The 21,995-nt window shown below is 48.2% G+C and overlaps 1 protein-coding gene and 1 long non-coding RNA gene across 4 annotated transcripts in view; one reads left to right on the forward strand and one right to left on the reverse strand.

The window, feature by feature from the left end:
* The window catches only part of SP2 (Sp2 transcription factor), a 31,370-nt gene extending 15,753 nt beyond the window's left edge, over nucleotides 1-15,617 (forward strand). For all 3 annotated transcript variants that reach the window (XM_086358013.1, XM_086358014.1, XM_086358015.1), the window contains exons 2-7: nucleotides 4,170-4,246; nucleotides 5,063-6,037; nucleotides 8,527-8,839; nucleotides 10,151-10,325; nucleotides 10,552-10,745; nucleotides 14,392-15,617. In XM_086358013.1, coding sequence (XP_086214139.1) covers nucleotides 4,170-4,246; nucleotides 5,063-6,037; nucleotides 8,527-8,839; nucleotides 10,151-10,325; nucleotides 10,552-10,745; nucleotides 14,392-14,492 — 1,835 coding nt within the window. In that variant the 3' untranslated portion in view covers nucleotides 14,493-15,617. The remainder of the gene's footprint in view (nucleotides 1-4,169; nucleotides 4,247-5,062; nucleotides 6,038-8,526; nucleotides 8,840-10,150; nucleotides 10,326-10,551; nucleotides 10,746-14,391) is intronic.
* LOC147351780 (uncharacterized) lies at nucleotides 6,432-21,980 on the reverse strand. Its single transcript, XR_015147680.1, has 2 exons — nucleotides 21,805-21,980; nucleotides 6,432-7,325 (listed from the first exon to the last, which is right to left on the reverse strand). It is a non-coding gene; the product is annotated as an uncharacterized LOC147351780 (long non-coding RNA).
* Between the last annotated feature and the right edge of the window lie 15 nt (nucleotides 21,981-21,995).

Below are 21,995 nucleotides of genomic sequence, written 5' to 3' on the forward strand. Positions count from 1 at the left end.
GTGGTTTCTCTCCTAGAGTCTCGCAGAGCTTTGTGGCCCCCGGGCTGTGGAGCTGGACAACCAATATGGAGACTCATCTCCCTGCCACATCCTGGAATTTCATTCTGCAGTGGCATCAGGACTCTGCTGTAACTTCCTAACTGAAAAGCCACTCAGCCCAGTGGAATCTCTAGACACTTTGACTCCAGGGTGCTAATGACCGCAGAGGGAGAGGGATGGGAAAGGGAGGTGAATAAGCACTGGGCCAGTTTTCATTTTGTTTGCACTCTATCCTTTCCTGGTGTCCTCCTGTTTCATAACAGGGGATGTCAGAGGGAGAGTCATTCGCCATTTTTAGCTAAGTGAACCTGAGCCCAGGGGAGCCTCCTGGAAGAGCCCCTGCCTGCCCTTCCCAGCCCTGCCAGCAACCAACTCATCCTGTGTTTTTATCTGCAGTGAGGTTTGAGGATTATAAAAAGATTTAAATTCTCAGATCAGATCATTTCATGCACCTTCCCACCCCACCGGAGGGACACACATCGCACCTCTGGCTAAATGACTCCAGAGAAGGGAGAACATTACCTCAAGAGGCAACTGATCCCAGTGTTTGAAAGTTCTCCCCTCTAGAAAACTGAAATGTCCACCCCAAAGTCTTGGTTCTTCTCATTCAGTACATGTGTGGAATAGATGTCCTGGTGGATATTGCTGCTCTGGTGTCCTGGTCACCACCACAGCTGCCCTCAAGCTCCGCTTGAAAATCCCTCTTTCAAAACATCCCTCAGGACGGAACCCGACACTCCAGGCGGGGCCCAGTACAGAGCAGACGAGGACTATTATTTTCTATGACTGAACTTTTGGAAATGCAGCCCAAGATTGCAGTAGCTTTTTTGGCAACCACATCTAGGTTCTGTTGCTTCCCATATAACTTTGAGTCAAAACCACTGGGGCTTTTTCACTTGAGAAACACGATTAAGCTCTGTCTTCCTGTCCTATATGCATGTGATTTTTTTTCTCTTCTTAACTGAAATGCAGTGTTTACTCAACTTCAAAGTTTAAACCACCATTTATTGATTACCCACTCTAGGCTCAATATTTTTCATTACTGACGCCTCCTAGAATCGTGTCAGGACGACCTTACCTCTGTTTTACAGGTGGTGTGCTGAGGCTGGGAGAGGAATGCCCCGGCCGTCCCACAGTCTGAATGCTCATTTTGGTCTGGAGCCTCATGCTCTTAAGCACTGCACATACCAGTTTTTTTAAGTTCTCTTTGAACCCTCGTACAGACACCCATTGTGTTTACAATCCTCAGTTTTGTGACATCCATAAAGTTAATTTGCCTTCTAGGTCTTTTGCATGGTTTCCCTAACTTGGGTGGTGGATAGACTGCTTTGAAGCCATGATTCCAGCCTGTAGGGCACAAAACCAATTTAGTGAGTCACAACTGGCATTTAAAAAAGTGAAATAGAGTAGAAAAATATCAAAGCCCATCACATGTAGCAAGGGCAAATTTTATTTCAGGAAATTCTTACTGCATGAGCACAGGACGGGGAAGTATGTGGGGGTGTATGTGCATATACTGGGTCTTGATGTAAATTGTTTTTATGATTGTGGTTCATGGTCTAAATAGTTTAAACACTGCTCTAAAGGGAAGATGTTTTTTCAGTCAACTTAGGTTGTTTACACTGTAAGGCTGCAACCTACCGTAATTATGTATAATAATCTGTTTATCAGTTCATAGATGTAGTTCCTATAAAATTAATTCAATAACTAAAGAAAAGCCAATAAAATCAGCAGCATCATTTGGTGGGGGGAGAAGTTGACTGAACCTAAATTGCTGCTGTCAGTGTACGTTCAGCACAGATTTGACACCCTGGCTCCTTGGGTTCTGCACACCCACCCTGCAGTCTCTAGTGTCCAGCGACGTGGTCCTCCGAGGCTTCTGAAGAGCCATCATCCATCACTTTGCATAAATGTGCCTTGAATTAAATGTGCAGAATCAAGTTGTCTTAAGCCCATGTAGTTAGAGTGGTGCCACTTGGTACCAGTACAGTTGTGCACAACTCACAGAGGCCCAGAAATGTGCGAATCTTGGTTACGCAGCAGTTACTCATCTGTAGTTACATGTTCTTTTTTGGCTGCCTCACAAGTCAGTGCGTGATCCTAGCCCTGACTAGGGGTCAGACTCATGCCCTCGGCAGTGGAAGTGCGAAATCTTAACCACTGGACCACCAGGGACGTCCCAGTGTATGTTCATTTTTAAAAGATGATCATCGCAGTGAAAACACAAGAATAAAACTTTCTGCTAGAAAAAGCCTCCGAGGGGAACCCTGCCGACCCGGTTGGGAGACCCAGCTCTAGCAGGAGACCCTGGATGACCTCACAGCAGCACACTGCTCAGGACAGACTGGATCTCAGCGCTTAGGTGGAGGCATGTTCAGCTTAGCCCCCAAACTAGACTATTATCCTGCATGTAGTTCTTTGCCTTGTTCATTAGAATACTATGACCGTTTCCATCAAATGCCCTGTTGATACAGAGCTTTTGTATACTACTCTCTCAGTGTAGCCATCCAAAACCCCATAAAAAAGAAACAGGTTTGTTCAGTATGACTTGGTTTTAGCAACCCCATGCTTATTCCTTGAGATCACTGCCTTCCTTACCTTAGTAATAGTAGTGCTGTTTAGTCATTTGTTCTAGGGTTTTGCTGAGGATCAGTGTCTGTAATGTTTCAGGATCCACCTGTGCGATCTGCCCAGAGCTGCCCTCTGGCTCCTCACACAGTTTGCTGCAAAGTCTCTGCCTACTGTGGAGTGCAGCTCATGTGGCCTCGGGGCCTGGAAACCGTCTAAGGCATTGACAAGCCTGCTTACTAACCTGTCCTGGGCTGCAGTTTGCTGCTTTACCTTTTCTTTACCTTTTCTCATTTAAGAATCATTCTCCCAAAGAGAAGTCAGAGACCAGCCAAACTGTGAGTGGTTCCCAGCGCTCAATGCCTGAGCCGTTCTGCCTCTTCCCGTCTCTGAGTGATGCCCTTCTTGTTTCTGTACTTCCTGAAACCTGCTTTCCAAAGGTCTGAGGTGTATACAAGTCTGACTCTCTGCATGGTGCTCTTTTTCTTGTGATCTATAAACTATAAGATGGCTTAGAGTCTCAGATTCCCCTGATTTCCATTTTACTTGTCTAATGTTTCTCTTAGATCAGACCTAAGTTCAGAGTAGAGATTCCTTCATTACTTGCTCAACGTTCTTTATTTTCCTTATTTAAAATGAAAGTATAGTAGAGTATATTCATTGTGGGGAAATGAGAAAATACAGAAAAATGGGGAAAATTATTTAAATGAAGCAAAAATCTACCACCAGGAGATAATGGCTTTTAACATTTTAGCCTTTTTTTTAATAGATTTTTTCACTGCTGTATTCATATATAGAATTACATACACATATAAAAAAAAGTAGGATTTTTGAAATTTTCATTCTCATTACATTGTTATTAACTCTCCTAGTCTCGGTGATACTATGGGGCCATGCCTATCATGCTATGTAAAACTATAAGTTCATTTAAAGTAATTATTCATATGCGTGCTCGCTCGCTCTCTATATATATGTATATAGCTCGATACCTAGGCCATTGTGTTCATGTGATAAAGGCTGAGCATAAAGCGATCTAGACTTTTACATGGAGTGGATGTGTCCTTCTTGTCAGAGATCCCAGCTCAGCGATGCTTCTCTCCCAGACTGGCTTGGCATCTGGTTACAGCAGGCGTGAGCAGAAGCCCTTGTCAGAGCTACAGGAATAGCTGGGGGAGACGCCCCTGCCCACCGTACAGGGGCTCCAGTCTAGCTGGGGAGAGTCAGCAGTGCCTGGCAGAGAGGGCTCCATTAGGTGGCACCGCTTAGTTACTGAAGCCCATGTTTTTATAGTCTCGGTATCTTTACATTCTTCTAGACTTTTTGATGGTTGGAAGACAGCCCAGTGGAGGCAGGACCAGCTGTCCTCACAGCCTGGATGGCTAAGTCTGAGAAAGAGAGGTCTTTGTAGGGTTGCTAACTTTGAGTAGGGTAGTGTGGGGAAAGGTCATCAACCTCTCATGGAGAAGCAACAGCAAATAGAGGCAAAAAGAAAATCTGAGGCCAGGAGACTAGGGTTCTTGTCAAGCACCATGAGTATTACTCCATCTCTTCTCTTCCAACAGATCCACAGACCAGCATGGCTGCCACTGCCGCTGTCAGTCCCAGTGACTACCTGCAGCCTGCCGCCTCTACCACCCAGGCGAGTGGGCAGTGGGCTCTGGGGGTTGGGGGCTGCATTAGCCTGCAAGGACTTGCTGAAGCTGACATGAAACCACAACTGAAGCTCTGTGCTGGCTCACTATAACTCCCCAAGGCTATGAGACCAGTTGGGTTCAGTTTTTCACTTTTTCTGACCTAAGAAACCAAGGTAGCTCATCTAAGGTGCAACAATTGAGTCAGGAGGAAAAGCAGAATGCAACTCAAGGTCCTTCCACCAGTCCCCACTGACCATACAAGGAAAACAGAGATTGTCCCTGTACCCCAGAGGCTCTTTCCTTGTAGCTTCGAAAGAGCAGCCCTCCTCCATCGAAAATGTCATGTCCCAAGCACTGGAAAACACTTTTCCAAAGGGTTTATTCCTCCTGTCCCCTCCACTTGTCTTTCTCTCCTTCCCTGCCTCAGTGCTTCCTCACTTGATGACTCAAGGATCCTTTATCGCTGGGGTGGGGTGGAGGCTAATAGAGCTCCATCTAGAAGCTGAGGGTGATTCCAGGTCCCCATTAGACACCATTCGGCCCAGGGAGTAAGAGGTCAGCTCATGTTGCTAGTTCACCCTGTCAAGGGGTGCTTCTGGGGAGTTCCTTCCTGAGAAGGACACTTTCCACCTTTTCTCTGTTAATTCCTCAGTGGAGAAACCACTGGGGATGGGGAGACTGGGACAACTGCGGGGGAAGGATGCTGGCACCCCACTCGTCAGGTGGGGAGGAGCCTGCCAGGAGGAGAGGATCCTAAAGGGTGGGGCTCCTGGGCAGCAGGCCTCACATCTCACTCTTGGTCTCCTCCTGGTGTTTTGCAGGACTCCCAGCCATCTCCCTTAGCGCTGCTTGCCGCGACATGTAGCAAAATCGGCCCTCCAGCTGTTGAAGCTGCGGTGACGCCTCCTGCTCCCCCCCAGCCCACTCCACGGAAACTCGTCCCTATCAAACCCGCCCCTCTCCCTCTCAGCCCCAGCAAGAATAGTTTTGGAATCTTGTCCTCCAAGGGAAACATACTTCAGATTCAGGGGTCACAGCTGAGCACGTCCTACCCTGGGGGGCAGCTGGTGTTTGCCATCCAGAATCCCACCGTGGTCAACAAAGGGACCCGATCGAACACCAGTATCCAGTACCAGGCGGTCCCTCAGATCCAGGCCAGCAGTCCTCAGACCATCCAGGTGCAGCCCAGTCTGACCAACCAGATCCAGATCATCCCTGGCACCAACCAAGCCATCATCACCCCGTCCCCGTCCAGTCACAAGCCCGTCCCCATCAAGCCAGCCCCTGTCCAGAAGTCAAGTACGACCACCACTCCAGCACAGAGCGGGGCCAATGTGGTGAAGCTGACAGGTGGCGGTGGCAATGTGACCCTTACTCTGCCTGTCAACAACCTCGTGAACACCAGCGACCCCGGGGCCGCCACTCAGCTCCTCACGGAGAGCCCCCCTGCCCCACTGTCTAAGACTAACAAGAAAGCCAGGAAGAAGAGTCTTCCTGCCGCCCAGCCCCCTGTGGCTGTGGCCGAGCAGGTGGAGACGGTGCTGATCGAGACCACCGCAGACAACATTATCCAAGCAGGAAACAACCTGCTCATTGTTCAGAGCCCCGGCGGGGGCCAGCCAGCCGTGGTCCAGCAGGTCCAGGTGGTGCCCCCCAAGGCCGAGCAGCAGCAGGTGGTGCAGATTCCACAGCAGGCCCTGCGGGTGGTACAGGCAGCGTCCGCCACACTCCCCACCGTCCCCCAGAAGCCCTCCCAGAACTTCCAGATCCAGGCTGCTGAGCCGTCACCTACTCAGGTATCACGCTGACCTTTCCGCAGCACTTCCCTCTCCTCCTCAGCTCTAAATGGCTGATACTCCGTTCCACTTGGCTCGCTTTTCTAGGTGATGCTGGTGCATCTTCCCATCTGACCTCAGCGTTGGGAGTCAGGATCGTTTGGGATGGGTAGTAAGGGCCCATTTCTGCCAGATTGTAGGGCCACATACTGCTTGTCTTTAGAAATCAAGTACAACATGCATATATACCCATATTTTGAAAACTTCCTTTAGGGGAGTCTTTTGGTAGGGGGATGAGTAGGTGGCAGATATGTAAAGTTCAGGGACTTCCCCTGGCAATCTAGTGGTTAGAACTCTGCTTCCACTGCAGGGGGACACAGGTTTAATGCCTGTAGAGGAACTAAAATCCCACATGCCGCAAAAAAAAAAGTTTTTTTATTCTAGAACTACATATTCAGAATGATAGTAAGAGTGAAAAAATTCTAGTCAGAATCATAGAATTTGATATAAAGTAAGAAAACTAATGAGAAAAATGCTAATCATTGTTAATGACAAAAGTTCAGAAGAGGCACCCCTCCCTAGCTTTATAGCAGGAACATTTAGGATACATCCATCTGTGATGCTGACCTAAACAGGAACTTACTTTTGGCATTTATTAGGGGGCTGTAATATTCAAATTTATATGGCTCTGCAGGGCAGCGTTTATACTTTGTGTAAATTTAGTAAAAGCCAGAGATTAGGCCCATGTTGCAGATGGAGAAGCTGAAACTCAGAGAAATTATTAATATCCAGATCTAATAGAGCACAAATAAGTGGATTCAACATAAAGAGCCAGGATTCAACTCAGATTTCAGACCCACACTTTTTTTCCCTTATTCCACCCTGGCTCACTATGTTATGTGTAGCAGGGGCTACAGTTAAAATTGTATAAGGATTTCTTTTTGAATATAAAAAACCAGCTTCTGCCATGGAGGAATTTATAATCCAGCTGTCTATAGAGAGAACCAGGGCATCGGGGTGAGTGATGACAGTAGGGAGTTGTGCAGGTGAAGAAGCACCCTGGGGAGGAAATCTGAGTCCTGCCCTTAAGTGCCTCCTCCCTTCTGGTATATTGCACACTGCCAAGTGGCTTTCTATGAATCAGTGTAATTTGTTGTAGCACGTGTGAGCCTCCCTTATCAGACCTACCTTGATGGTGAAGAACTGAGGCAAGACTGCTCAGGTGCTGCAGCCTCCAGGTGCCTCCCTCTCTCCCCTAAGGTTCCGGGTCTTGAGACTGATGGAGACAGGGCTTAAAATCGGGGTCCTCCTAAGGAAGTAAGGATACATGTGCAGAAAGATTAGCGCTACAACGTCATGTTTTAATGATCGTATATTTCCTGAGGTACTGTCTGTTATCCAGCTAAAACCCAGCTATTAACTATGGATCTTCTAGGCTAATTCCAATCTTATCACTAAATAAATTCCTAAAATTGGGTCAAAGGATATGCATGTTTTTAAAAATGTGTACTGTACTCTCTATGAGAGAGATTCGCAGTCCTCAGTCCTGAGGTCACATCTGGCCAATTTGTGTGGTTATTCACTGTAAGACAGAGACCTCAAGACCTGCGTAGCCTAAAATACGTATGTATTATCTTCCCTTTAGAGAAAAAGTGTGTTGGACTCTGCTCTATATTGTGAGAAAGAAAATGTTCTAGTAACAGAAATTTCAGATATGCAGAAAATAGCAGTGATTTTTTTTTTTTAGCAATGATTTTCAAAAGGGGCAGGCACATACCAGAAAATTGAGGATGAGATGTGTACTTAATAATAGATAACATGAGGTTTGTTTGCTTTTAACTGAGAAATCTGGTTCTAAATAATCCAAGGATCAAAAATAATCCCAATCAAAAAAAATAATAACTCCAATCAAAATCATAGCAGAATTTTTTTTAACAAATCATTTGAGTATAAGTTGCCATCTTGCCCCTGTTACTCCCGAATGTTTTATAGAAAGTGTGTAATTCTTATACACAAGAAGGACATTCTATATAACAACAGCACAACCATCAAGCATAGAAAACCAGCAAGGATGCACACTAACTTTTAATTCAGAGACTCCATTCAGGTCTCACCACTTGCCCCAGTGATTCCTTTGTGGCAAAAGGATCTCCTAAAGGCTGTTTTCATTTGTTCGAAGAGCATTCACAGTGCATCTTTTGTGAGATCATCATTTAGCTGCCTTCTAATTCTTCAGTTCGGAGATTTGGCATTATATTTTTCTATGCTAAGTAAACTGTTTTGTTTCAAATCAGCAGATAACATCTGTCAGCTTAGTACAGGGATGCCATCAGCCCTGTTTGTTGGGCATCAGCAGCGGGCAAATGTAGGTCTGGGCTAGTTGGAGAAGACTTGGGTGGACAAAGAGGTCCCCATTTCTTTCTTGGGGCAGGGAGATGGTGTTGCATTGAAACGTGGCAGGTGCCAGGACTCTCAGGGGGCACTGACTTTTTCTCTCTGGCCCCTCCCAGGTCTACATCCGTACGCCTTCTGGTGAGGTACAGACGGTCCTTGTCCAGGACAGCCCCCCAGCAACAGCTGCGACTGCCTCCACCACCACTTGTAGCAGCCCCGCGTCCCGTGCTGCCCATCTGAGTGGGACCAGCAAAAAGCACTCGGCTGCAATTCTCCGAAAAGAACGACCCCTGCCAAAGATCGCTCCTGCTGGGAGCATCATCAGCCTGAACGCAGCACAGCTGGCAGCGGCGGCCCAGGCCATGCAGACCATCAACATCAATGGTGTCCAGGTCCAGGGCGTGCCCGTCACCATCACCAACACTGGCGGTGAGGGAAGGCCCCTGGGCCGGGGTGTGGGCAGCATGCCTGTGCGTCCCACACATGGGCCTGATGTTTGCCTGGTCCCTTCCATCTCAGAAGCATGTTCCTTGGTCCTTATGGCAGCTTTGTGAGATAGTTTAAGACACATGTTGGCCCTTCCAACAGCTAAAGACCTTGAATATGATGGCGAGCATAAGTTGCACTCAGGAAAACTTTCCAGCTAACATATGCGTACAAAATAGTTTGGTGCAGACCAAAGACATGTTCAAGGGAGGCTCTGGGTAAAGGTACTTGAAGAAAAGCCTTGACTTAAGGTTGATAGAAGAGAAGGGAGCCTTTGGTAGCAAGACTGGCTTGTATGGCACTCAGTTCGGTGGCAATATTTAGTAATATCTTCAGTATGAAAGCCACCTTGCAGCTAATAAAACACTAGTTACTGAGCAAAAATGGTTCATTGCATTCTTTAGCTGGGTGAAGGGCACTATTCAGAGTAGTTGAATCTGTCTGAATCTCCTCCCTTCATCCTTTCAAATGAATTTTGGGCACTTTACACCTTTGGTTTAGCAGCTGGGAGGAGTTCACCTGCAGGCACTCCCCTGCTTTGATGGCTTTGTGCAAGTCCTGGGGGACTTGACTTACTCCAGAGCGCAAGGCACTGTCTCTCCCTCTATGAACAATAATTCCTGGATGCTTTTCTGGGAGCAGAGTTGGTGTCTCACAAGGACCTAAAGCTGGAGGAGATTCTGGGAAAGCGTTTCAAGATAAGACCCAGGTGGGCAGTGTCTGGAAGTGACTTCAGCCTGTGTAGCATGGTGGTTCTGGGCATTGACTATGAAGTTGATGACTGGGTTCAGAGCCAAGTTCTACAAGTTCTGGCTGTGTGACTGTGAGCCTCAGTTTCTTCATCTGTAAAAGGGGATGGCAGCCCACTCCAGTATTCTTGCCTGGAGAATCCCAGGGGCGGGGGAGCCTGATGGGCTGCCGTCTGTGGGATCGCACAGAGTCGGATACGACTGAAGCAACTTAGCAGCAGCAGCAGCAGTACCTATTTCATGGGCTTATGAAGCTTCAGTTCAGTTCAGTCACTCAGTCGTGTCCAACTCTTGGCGACCACATGAATTGCAGCATGCCAGGCCTCCCTGTCCATCACCAACATTTAAGATCTCTAAAATGGTATCTGGCACACAGCAGGCTGAAAACTGTTAGCCACTATGACTCTCAACCTCACCCTGTGCAGGAGGCCAGACAGGGGTCAGGCTCCCTCCTCTGCACCTTTCAGCTTCCTCACCCTGAACTCTGCCCCCGTCCTTCCCATAGGACAGCAGCAGCTGACTGTGCAGAATGTATCTGGAAACAACCTGACCATCAGTGGGCTGAGCCCCACCCAGATCCAGCTGCAGATGGAACAGGCCCTGGCTGGAGAGACCCAGCCTGGGGAAAAGCGGCGCCGCATGGCCTGCACGTGTCCCAACTGCAAGGACGGGGACAAGAGGTAATTTGAGGCAACTGGCCAGGTGGCCAGCCCAGAGTGTGCCCTGTTCCCCAAGCCCTCTCTGGAACACAGAGAGGGGACAGGCAGCAGTTCCTGCCACCTGGCCTCCTCCCCTTCCTGTGCTGTCCGGCCTGACCCCACGTCCTCTCTCTATCCTGTCCTGCCCCATCTCTACCTCCCACTCTCTCTGCTTGTTCCTCTACCCCACCTTCAACCCAATTCCCAGGTCTGGAGAGCAGGGCAAGAAGAAGCACGTGTGCCACATCCCCGACTGCGGCAAGACCTTCCGTAAGACGTCCCTGCTGCGGGCTCACGTGCGCCTGCACACCGGCGAGCGGCCCTTTGTCTGCAACTGGTTCTTCTGTGGCAAGAGGTTCACACGGAGCGACGAGCTCCAGCGGCATGCCCGCACCCACACAGGTCTGCTTCCCTCCCCTGCAGCGCCCTCCAACCCACCCCATGTCAGCTCCCCACCAGCAACATGGAGATTTCTGGCCTGGCCACGGTATACTGCCCCACTGAGCGCAGGGTACAGACTGCTTCTCCAGTGCAGGACTACCCGGGAGATTCTCACAAGCCTTGCCTTTTTCACAGTGTTTCCCACAGTGAGGTCACTTGCACTGCATGCCTTGATGACTTCTGCCATAGCTGCATAGTTATTTAACAAGCACTGTGCCAAGCATGTTTTTGTGGTTGTTGTTCAGTCTCTAAGTCATGTCTGACTCTTTGCAACCCCATGGACTACAGCACACCAGGCTCCTCTGTCCTCCACTCTCTCCAGGAGTTTGCTCAGATTCATGTCCATTGAGTCGGTGATGCTATCTCACCAGCCCATCTTCTGTTGCCCTCTTCTCCTTTTGCCTCTATCTTTCCTAACGTCAGGGTCTTTTCCAGTGAGTTGGCACTTTGCATCAGGTGGCCGAAGTATTGGCGTTTCAGCTTCAGCATCAGTTCTTCCAGTGTTCAGGGTTGACTTCCTTTAGGACTGACTTGACCTCCTAGCACGCCACGGGACTCTTAAGAGCCTTCTCTAGCATCACAATTTGAAAGCCTCAATTTCTCGGCACTCAGCCTTCTTTATAGTCCAACTCTCACATCCGTACATGACCACTGGAAAAACGATAGCTTTGAATAGATGGGCGTTTGTTGGCAAAGTGATGTCTGTGCTTTTTCATATGCTGTCCAGATTTCTTTCCAAGGAGCAAGTGTCTTAATTTCATGGTTGCAGTCGCCATTTGCAATGACTTTAGAGCTCAAGAAAATAAAATCTGTCACTGCTTCCACTTTTTCCCCTTCTATTTGCCAAGAAGTGATGGGACCGGATGCCATGATCTTAGTTTTTTTGAATGTTGAGTTTTAAGCCAGCTTTTTCACTCTCTTCTTTCACCCTTATCAAGAGTCTCTTTAATTTCTCTTCACTTTCTGCCATTATAGTGGTATCATCTGCGTATCTGACGTTGGTATTTCTCCCAGCAGTCTTGATTCCAGCTTGTGATTCATCCAGCCCAGTATTTCATGTGATGTACTCTGCATGTAAGTTAAATAAGCAGGGTGACAATATACAGCCTTGTTGTACTCCTTTCCCAATTTTGAACCCAGTCAGTTGTTCCCTGTCCAGTTCTAATTGTTGCTTCTTGACCTGCATATAGGTTTCTCAGGAGACAGGTGAGATGGTCTGGTATTATCTTTTTAAGAATTTTTCCAGTTTGTTGTGATCCACACAGTCAAAGGAGTAGTAGTCAATGAAGCAGAAGTAGATTTTTTTTTTTTTTTGGAATTCCCTTGCTTTCTCTATGATCCAGCAAAGGTTAGCAGTTTGAGCTCTGATTCCTCTGTCTTTTCTAAACCCAGCTTGTAGATCTAGAGGTTCTTAGTTCACATATTGCTGAAGCCTAGCTTGAAGGATTTTGAGCATAACCTTGCTAGTATGTGAAATGAGCCCAAGTGTACGATAGTTTGAACGTTCTTTGGCATTGCCCTTCTTTGGGATTGGAATGAAAACTGACCTTTTCCTGTCCTGTGGCCACTGCCTAGTTTTCCAAATTTACTGACATATTGACTGCAGCATTTTAACAGCATTATCTTCTAAGATTTTAAATATCTCCTCACACCTGGAATTCCATCATTTTCACTAGCTTTGTTTGTAGTAATGCTTCCTGAGGCCCACTTGATGTCAGACTCCAGGATGTCTGGCTGTAGGTGAAAGATCAAACCATCATGGTTATCAGGGTCATTAAGATCTTTTTTGTATAGGTCTTCTGTGTATTCTTGCCACCTCTTCTTAATCTTGTCTGCTTTTGTTAGATCCTTACTGTTTCTGTCCTTTATCGTGCCCATCCTTGCATGAAATGTTCCCTTGATATATCCAATTTTCTTAAAGAGATCTCTAGTCTTTCCTGTTCTGTTGTTTTCCTCTACTTTGCATCGTTCATTTAAGAAGACCTTCTTATCTCTCCTTGCTATTCTCTGCAACTCTGCATTAAGTTGGGTTTATCTTTCCCTTTCTCCCTTGCCTTTTGCTTCTCTTCTTTCCTCAGCTATTTGTAAAGCCTCTTCAGACAAGCATTTTGCCTTCTTACTTTTTCTTGGGGATGGTTTTGGTCACCACCTCCTGTACAGGTTACAAACTTCCGTCCACCGTCAGTCCTTCAAGCACTCTGTCTACCAGATCTAATCCCTTGAATCTATTCATCACCTCTGCTGTATAATCACAAGGGATTTGATTTAGGTCCTATTTGAATGGCCTAGTGGTTTTTCCTACTTTATTCAATTTAAGCCTGAATTTTGCAATAAGGAGCTCATGATCTGAGCCACAGGCAGCTCCAGGTCTTGTTGTTACTGACTGTATAGAGCTTTTCTATGTTTGTCTACAGAGAATATATAATCAATCTGATTTGGGTGTTGACCATCTGGTGATGTCCATGTATAGAGCTGTCTCTTAGGTTCTTAGAAAAGGGTCTTTTCCTATGACCAGTGTGTGCTCTTGACAAAACTGTTAGCCTTTGCCCTGCTTAATTTTGTACTTGAAGGCCAAACTTGCCTGTAATCCAGGTCTCTCTTGACTTCCTACTTTTATATTCCACCCCTATACTGGAAAGGAGATCTTTTTGTGGTGTTAGTTCTAGAAGGTGTTGTAGGTCTTTATAGAACTGGTCAGCTTCAGCTTCCTCAGCATCAGTGGTTATGGCATAGACTTGGATTACTGTGATGTTGAATGGTTTACTTTGGAAACAAGCCAAGATCATGCTGTTGTCTATGAGGTTGCACCCAAGTACTGCATTTCGGGCTCTTTGTAGACTATGAGGGCTACTCTGTTTCTTCTAAGGAATTGGTTATCTGAATTAAATTCACTCATTCCCATCCATTTTAGTTCACTGATTCCTAAGATGTCGATGTTCAGTCTTGCAATCTCCTAGACATTTTCTCATTAAGTAATTTAATTGCCATACGACTCTATGCGAACAGTACTATGATTTTGCCCATTTTCTGAGGCATGGAGCGGGCGCAGGGTCACATAGCCAGTGACTGGTGGAGCTGGTTCAGCCCAGGCCCTCTGGCTCCCAGCTTTCCTACTGTTATTTAACAAATGATTTTCCTTAAATCATTTCACTATTTTTACTCTTTTATGTCCAATGAAGGATTAACTTTTCACATCACAGACTTGAGACCATAACTAAGTGTTTTAATGTACTGACAAATAAATACAAAACTATAAAGTAGAAAAATGTTCATCCATCTACCACTTAAAACCTGGCTGCCTCCAGTGGTCCACAGCACATGCTTTGAGAACTGCTTTTCTGGCAGATGCTCCCAGTGAGCAGACACGTGGCCTGGGCCTGGGACACGTGGCCTGGGCCTGGGACGCGAGGCCAGTAGGAGGGGCAGGTCTCACCCACCCTCTGTAGCCTCGGAGTCAATACTCAGAACAGTAGCTAACCCAGCCCGGTTGGTGGGTGTGATTCGGGCTGTTAGTGCTCAGGCTGGCAGGTCAGAGGGGAGAGGGCTTTGAGCCGGGGTTAGGCAGAGGGACACATATCTGTGAGTGACAGGCATCTCCTCTTCCCAGGGGACAAACGCTTCGAGTGTGCCCAGTGTCAGAAGCGCTTCATGAGGAGTGACCACCTCACCAAGCATTACAAGACCCACCTGGTCACGAAGAACTTGTAAGGCCAACTGAGGCAGAGGCCCCACAGATGCAGACCTGCCTGGGCCTCTGGCAGAAAGGAGGCCCACGCTGTCATGGGCCCGCCTCAACCCCCGTTCCTATTGTGCGACTGTCCCCACAGGAAGGGGCTCTGCTGCCCCATATGCACCTCCTTCTGAAGCCCCTTGGCTCCGCCCTGGCCCTCCCCTCTCACCACAAGCTCCTGGCCTGCCCAAACCATGGACACTGGCCATGCCCAATGAGACGTTCTAAATCAGGACGAGTGGGAACCCTTATTTCCAAAGGAAAAACATGAATTTCACTCCGTCGAGGAGCAAAGTGAGCCCCCTCCCCCCAACACTGCCGGAGTCGCATCGTGCCATGCCCCCTCCCTCTCCTGTACCTCCCTGGCCCCCTCGGCCACTGCGGGCGCCTGGACGTCCGGGGCCCTGCACCCAGGGCTCCACTGGCAGCCAGTCCGCCTCCACTCCACACGCCCCACCCCACCCTGACTCTCCTCCAGCACATTCCAACTTTCTATTTAAAAGTAAAGCTACCCACCCACTCCCTGATCCCCCTTTTTCTATGGAGAGCGTTGCCTTATACTCTACTTCCGATGATGAACACTGTGTAGTGTGTGTGCTTTAAAGACGTTTATTTAATTGCTCCCTTCTTCCTGTCCTTGCTACTCACCTCCCCCATGCCTGCTTTTAGTTTAGGGTTTTTGGGGGGCAATGATGAGCATATGAATTTTTTTTCTCACTTTAGCAATTCTCTTTTCTAAATGACACAGCATTTCAACTCAAATCTGGATTCAGATGAAACACCTTCCCATCCTGAACCTCCTCCCTCTCCCCATCATCTCCCCAACCCTGACCAGCCCGAGCCCTACTTGTGTACAGTGTATATTGTATAATAGACAATTGTGTCTACTACATGTTTAAAAACATATTGCTTGTTATTTTTGAGGCTTTTAAATTAAAACAAAAATCCAACTTTATTTTTAGTTGTAACTGCTTGAGGTATGTTTTATGAATTAAGTGACAGATTTGTTATCCTTTATTAACGATGTACTTTGTTGGTCAGCGCTGGGCTGACAAAAATTTTTTCTTGCTAATAAATTTAGTTGCCTGAGGCAAAATCTGCAACTTGGCAATGCAGCTTCCTTTGTCTTTTCCCTGGTAGCAGGGAATCCTGAGAAGGGAGCCCTGGTCTCTTCAGAGCAATCCACACTGGGACCAGGGTGGGGCCTTGCCCTTCTGCCCTTGGCAAATCCAGGACGCAGCCCAGAAAGGGCCTCAGCCACATGGACCTGGCTTTGGCACAAGCCCCCAGACCACCTGGTGGGACTCCAGAGGGCTGGGCTTGGTGCAGGAGTTTCTGCTTTGTTTTGCCTGGTTTTGCCCAGATCAAAGCAGGCAGACTCTGTCCACAGGCTCAAGTCAATAGCAATGCCTTCCTTACCAGCATGTGAATTCCTCCACTCAACTCTCCAACCCCTGGAGGAGAGCTTTGGCCTCCGAGCCCGTTAATAAGAAGCTTGGGAGAGAAACCCAAAAGGACTTCACCTCATTCACTTGCAGAAGGCTAAAGAATCTGGAGAAAACAATTCCCCAAGATCCCTTCCCAGAGTGGAGGGCCAGGCCAGAACCCAGCTCGAGAGAGAACCCTGGCCACAGATTCTGTTTTTCTTCTATCCCCTCATCCCAGCACCCCAGGGAAGGCAGCAGGCTAATTTTGGTTTTTACTGCAGATCTGAATTTCTGGAGGGGTGGGGATGGGGCAAGGCTATGAGGAGATCCGGCCTCGTGATGGTAGGCAGGCTGAGATTAGAGCCAGTTCAGTACCTGTGTTTAAACCTAGGAAGGGCCTGAAGAGCATCTGGCCTGAAGGAGAAGAGACAAGTTGTTCTCAAGCATATAGAGAACGGTATGTGCTTTTCTTATATCAACAATTCCTCGTAACCAGCCTCAGAAGGATCCAGCCATGGTAGCGTTCTGTGCAGGAGTGGCAGGGCTCGCTTGGAGCTCTCCACCCCCTTAACTCAGTTTCCTCTGCCACCAGCAGCCTGCATTTTTGCAGGCAAACACCTTGTCTTTAGAGCCTGAACACTCTCAAATCAGCTGAAGAAATAAAAAGATGCATCACAGGTTTTTCTGCCCTGATGACTTCTTTATTAAGGTAGGGAGGCCCGTCCAACAAGCATACTTAAGCCCTTTGAGTGATACCAGACCCACTACTGACATCCCTGACATGAAGCCTCCTACCTAGCCCAGAAGCCCCACCTCTCATCGCTGCACTGGCAGGAGGCAGAAGACATGAGGTATATTCATCCACTCTCAAGCATGGAGTGTGTGACCAGAAAGCTGCCTTACTATCTTCTGGATTGGGACTGGCGGAAAGAAGGGGAATGTTAACAACTGATCTCTTTCTGCCACATGTTCCCCACCGGCTTTGCTCTCAGGCACAAAGAACTACCCTTTCCTGGGAACTGTGGTTTATGCTTCAAGGGTGGAAGCTGACCTGACTCCTCGGCATCCTTTGGAAATGAGGTGCCAGTCCTCTGCCAGTCTAACGGGCAGAACAGCATGCTGTCACTCAGGGTTTCCCTTCTCCAGTGAGACACATACCTGATCATCTCTACCTCCTATGGGATGCCTGAGTTAGAAGGGGAGCAGGAAGATGTATTCTGCCTGGCATGGCTAATGGCCTGAGGAAAGAACAGAGAGACCCAGTGGTAATTAGGCCTCATCTGCTTCAATCTATCCCTTACTGAGACAAGAGTTGCAGGGGTGGGGACTGTTAAAGTGATGCAGCCCAAGCTCACTCCAGGCCAGAGGCCTCCCCAGGACACCTGATTGGCCCTGGTTGAAAATGACACCCCCATCAGGCCACCCCCAGCAGCGTGAGAGTGGGGGTCACACAGTCGGAGTTCCCCGCCCAGGGTCCAGTGCTCCAAGGCCACCTCTCTTGTCTGTTCAGTGATGCTCAATGCTGCAGCTCACCCATCCCAGATACGAGGATTATGAGGCTGAATAAAAGGGGTCTGGGAAAGACGCTCCTCTCCTGAAGGCACATCGGGCACGATTTTTTCTTAACTAAACCAGCAAGTAGACCTCAGGCATCCTTCAAACTACTAAGCCCATCTTGACAATTACCCTTTGAGGCCCCGCACTTGAGTTTAATGATGGGAGCCACCTGCAGCAGCTTAGGTCACTGGACCCATCAGGGGCTCATGGCCGAGGTCTAGATGGTGGTGGATTCAGGGAATCTAACTTGGGGGTCAGGGACCTTTTGCGATCTGACCAAGGTCTCTGGGGCTGGGAACTGCTACTCAAGGAACTGCAATAATCTCAGGACAGGTGACAGTTGGGTTTCCTAGTGAAGGGGCCCTCAGGGAGTAGAAGAGCAGGAAGTGAGCCTGGGAGGATGGAATAAAGAACAGGAGTGTGGGTGAAAAGAAAGCAAAGAATGGAGGGAGAAGCAGAGAATCAGGGCTTGGAGACGAGCATTAGATACCTGCTCACTGGGATCCTGGGCAAGAGGAAATAAATGACCATAGGTCAGGCCAAGACAATTGACCAGGAGTCCTTAAATAAAACTAAGGAGCCACAAGGTCATGTCCTTTGGGCCTGCTGAGACCCCATCAGGCCTCCTCCCGCTCCTGTGGCTCACTCAGTGCTGGGGCTAAGATAGACGCCCCAGAGCTCACTCAGCCTTGGAAACCTTAACATCCCTCCAGTCCTACCAGATGCCCAAAATCCCAAGCTCCACTCACCAGGTTCAGAGAAGCTTAAGAAAAGCAGATTATGCATAAATATTACACATTAGCATTTCCTGGCTGGGATTGTGGGAAGGAGCTGGGGACATTAAGGAGTCCTTCCCATGAAGGAGCTTCTCATGGGGTACACATATGAAAACGAAGGGACATATTTGGGAAGCAGCCCGTGAGCACGTGAAAAGGATCACATGAGGGGTTAACCCCATAACCGCAAGTGGGACACTTGGGTAAGGGTTAGCCTCCTTGCACCCCACTCTGGGTCCCCTGGTAACCACACTCAGGGTTCAGGCATCTGCCAACAGAGCACCCTCTGTGCGTTCTGAGGCTCCAGGCTGAGTTCACCCAAGGCCGGGCCAGAGAATTCCTGAGATTTGGGCCCCCAGTAAACCTGGGGTTGGTTTCAGCCTGCTGTTGGTTCCCTGGAAAGCTGGGGGCTATACTGCACAAGCATCATTAACTCCCCCAGGTTCCCCTCCCTTCCCAGACATTCTCATCCTTCCCTATGGCTTCAAGTGCAACCTTGGAGGCTCATGACACCTAAACCATCCCATCAGTCTAGACCTCTCCCCCAGCTTCAGAAGGGCTTTTTCAACCTGACCACACGTGGTTGTCCCATAAACCCTCACACTCAACAGGCCTGATGGCGACTTCATCTTTCCCTGAAACCTCTGCTCCAACATGCCCTCACTTTAAAGAATAGCACCTTCCCTGGTGGCTCAGACGGTAAGGCGTCTGTCTACAATGTGGGAGACCCGGGTTCAATCCCTGGGTTGGGAAGATCCTCTGGAGAAGGAAATGGCAATCCACTCCAGTACTCTTGCCTGGAAAATCCCATGGATGGAGGAGCATGGTAGGCTACAGTCCATGGGGTCGCAAAGAGTTGGACACGACTGAGCAATTTCACTTTCACTCACCGCCCAGCTCACCTAAAGGCATCCTGCTGAGCTAAATCGTTCCTCTCCACTTCATACTTCCCAAACTCAGGCATCAGGCTCCCCACTCCCAGCTCTAGCTTAGAGAACAGCATCTCCCAATGTCTCCCTGCCACTGCCTCACCCTCCTTTGCCCATCACCTACTGGTAACCAGAGCCAAGTCCCCAAACAAAAATCTAGCCACCAAGATGTAACTGAAATGTATAATTTAATCAAACAATTAGACTAAAAATGGTGATTTAAGAACATAAATGCAAAAGCATTTATGCATTTATGAAAACAGGCAAGAAATAATAGGCAATAGAAAACAGGCAAGGCATAGTCCCCAAACAATGTCTCCAACCTTTTGCTGCATATTGAGAAACTGGGGTGTCTCTGTACAATGCAGTATTGCAATATAGCTTCTATTCATTAAAGACCTCCAAGAAAAGATTAGTAAATTTACAAAGTTGGGGGGTGGTAAGCAAAATATTTAAGAAAAGCAGTAAAAAAGAAATTCATTTCTCCCAAGCAGTCAAACCCCTTGCTTGGGGTCACAGGAGGAGCAGCACCCACAGCGGGCATCATGTCCCCACTGTGGTTTGCACTGCAGGGCCCCTTTGTGATCTAGACACCAAATTCCACTAGGCAGAAAAGCATAATACAAGCCTACTGATTATCTTCAAGACAAAGGGGAAATATAAAAAGGCAACAAGTTTAAAAAAAAAAAAGGGCAACTAGTTGTAAATTTCCTCACTAACAGCCAAGGATGGAAGAGGCTGTCAGAATCTAGTACTTTTTCTTGCTACCTGGCCTTAAAAAACTAGGAATTAGACACCCTGGTTCGACAGCAGCACAGGATGAAAACTGAGAAGAGATATCTAAAGCTGGCCCTTGCCACCTGTCTGATCTTTAGCTGTCACCTAGCCCCTGCCTCCTTGCCTGGCCTGTTTTCTCACTACCTTGCTCTGGCAGTATCACACTCAAGTTACTCCCTCTTCCTGGAATGACTGTTCTTTCCCCATCTGGAGAACACTTACTCATTAAGACAAATCAAACGTCTGTTCCCTTTATGAAGCCTTTCCCAACTGCGTAACCCTTGGAGACCACGTTCTCATTTTTGCTCCCTTTACCTTGCAGATACATCTGTTAAACTTCCTGTAAATCCTCAGTTTACAGATCTGTCTCCCCCTATAGAGTGTAAGCTCCCTGTGGGCAGGAACCATGCACCTTTATCTTCATATTCTCAGACCTAGCTCAGTGCCTGGTCTTTAACACATGTCTTCCCCACTACACTGAGCCCTTGGCTTTTAAATTTTAAGCAAGTCATTCAAATGATCCTAGTCTTCGTGCCCCAGAATCTGGGCCCAGGGTCGCATAACCCAGCAGTGCTAAGAGTGTAGCCCCATGAACAAAATCATGTGAGCTGAAGAGTACTAATCACTGCTTATCCAGGTTCAAATGCAGGGAGGAGGGAAGCAATGGTCATATGTGGAAGAACAATCTCAACAAGAAAGAAAGTCCAGTCACCTCTCTCTCAGTTGTGTCAATAGAGAAAAATGATGGCCACACAAAAAAATTTCAACCAGTGGAGAATCCATTGATCAACATCATTAAACCTTGAGATGAATTATTTCTTTGCAGCAAAATTGTCTTCCAGATGCCATTTGGCTCAAGCTACGAGCACGTAATAAAGAATGACAGTCATCTAATGCAGGGCTTAATGAAGCTTGGCAGTAATGCAAACACCTGGGCAGGGCAGGGACGTTCCCCTTACCTGACACAGGCCTGGGGTGCCTGCCTAAAAGGCTCTTGCAGCTCCCCCTCTTGATGTTCAGGAAGGACTACAGAGAGGCCTTGACCCTAGGCTGCCCAGCCAAGTCAAAGCTGGAATGGGCACTGGCAAGTGTCCTATTACTCAGCCCCTAGTCCACAGCCTGGAAGTGACTTTGCATGGCAACCTGCTCCCCTGTGCCTTTAATTATGGTTGGTGACTCCAACTACCTAGAAGGGGCAAAATGTGAAAAAGGAGAAACAACAAAGAGAGAGGTGGCCCTGGAGCGGTGGGGCAATCTTTCCATCTACTGGAACACTGGGTAGTATGAGCTCTGGGGCAACCACAAAAGAGGAAACCATGAGGAAAGGGAGGAGCATGCTCTGACCTGCATTACAGAAATGAGGCTGGAGAGCAGCAGTTCAGAGCTGAAAGAGGAAGATGGTTCTCGTCTGGGATAGTTTGATCCCACATTTCCCTCTTCCCCTTTCCCATCAGGCCATCTGCTTTCTTACCCATAGTCTCCTCCTGACCCAACTGATCCTCCCAGACACCAGAGTACCTCCCCATACTCACACACTATATACACACGCCTATCCCACGAGACCCGAAGTCACATTTCAGCCTCTCCCACTCTCGAGCCCAAATTTCATCCCCCCACCAGATCGCCCCTTTCTGTGTCTCCACTACACTTTGCCTCAGAGTCTGGCCCCTAATTCCATTTTCCGTTTGTCCTTTGCAGACCGCCAATCTCTAAGCTAGCCTTCGGGCATCTGCTAGGGGCGGGCCTCTTAATACTGACTATCTCCACAAGCCCCCAGGGGCTCCTCCCTTGCCCCTCCCGCCTGGGCCGCTGCAGTCCCTATACCTTTAACAAACCTCCACGTGCGTGTTAACCTCGGTGACAGCATTTCCTTGTCTCTTTGCTCCCGCCCCGGGAGGCGCCGTCCATTGGCTGCCGGGTTCCTCTGTTCTTGTTCTAATTGGCCTCGCTCCTGGAAAACTCCAACCAATGGCCTCTCCGCTCCCGGCTCCCTCCACCGACTCTGGCTTCCCATT

This window comes from Bos grunniens, chromosome 19 (genome assembly GCF_055505025.1).
Source record: "Bos grunniens cultivar Pamir isolate PY7600 chromosome 19, Bosgru_T2T1.0, whole genome shotgun sequence".
Taxonomy (NCBI): domain Eukaryota; kingdom Metazoa; phylum Chordata; class Mammalia; order Artiodactyla; family Bovidae; genus Bos; species Bos grunniens.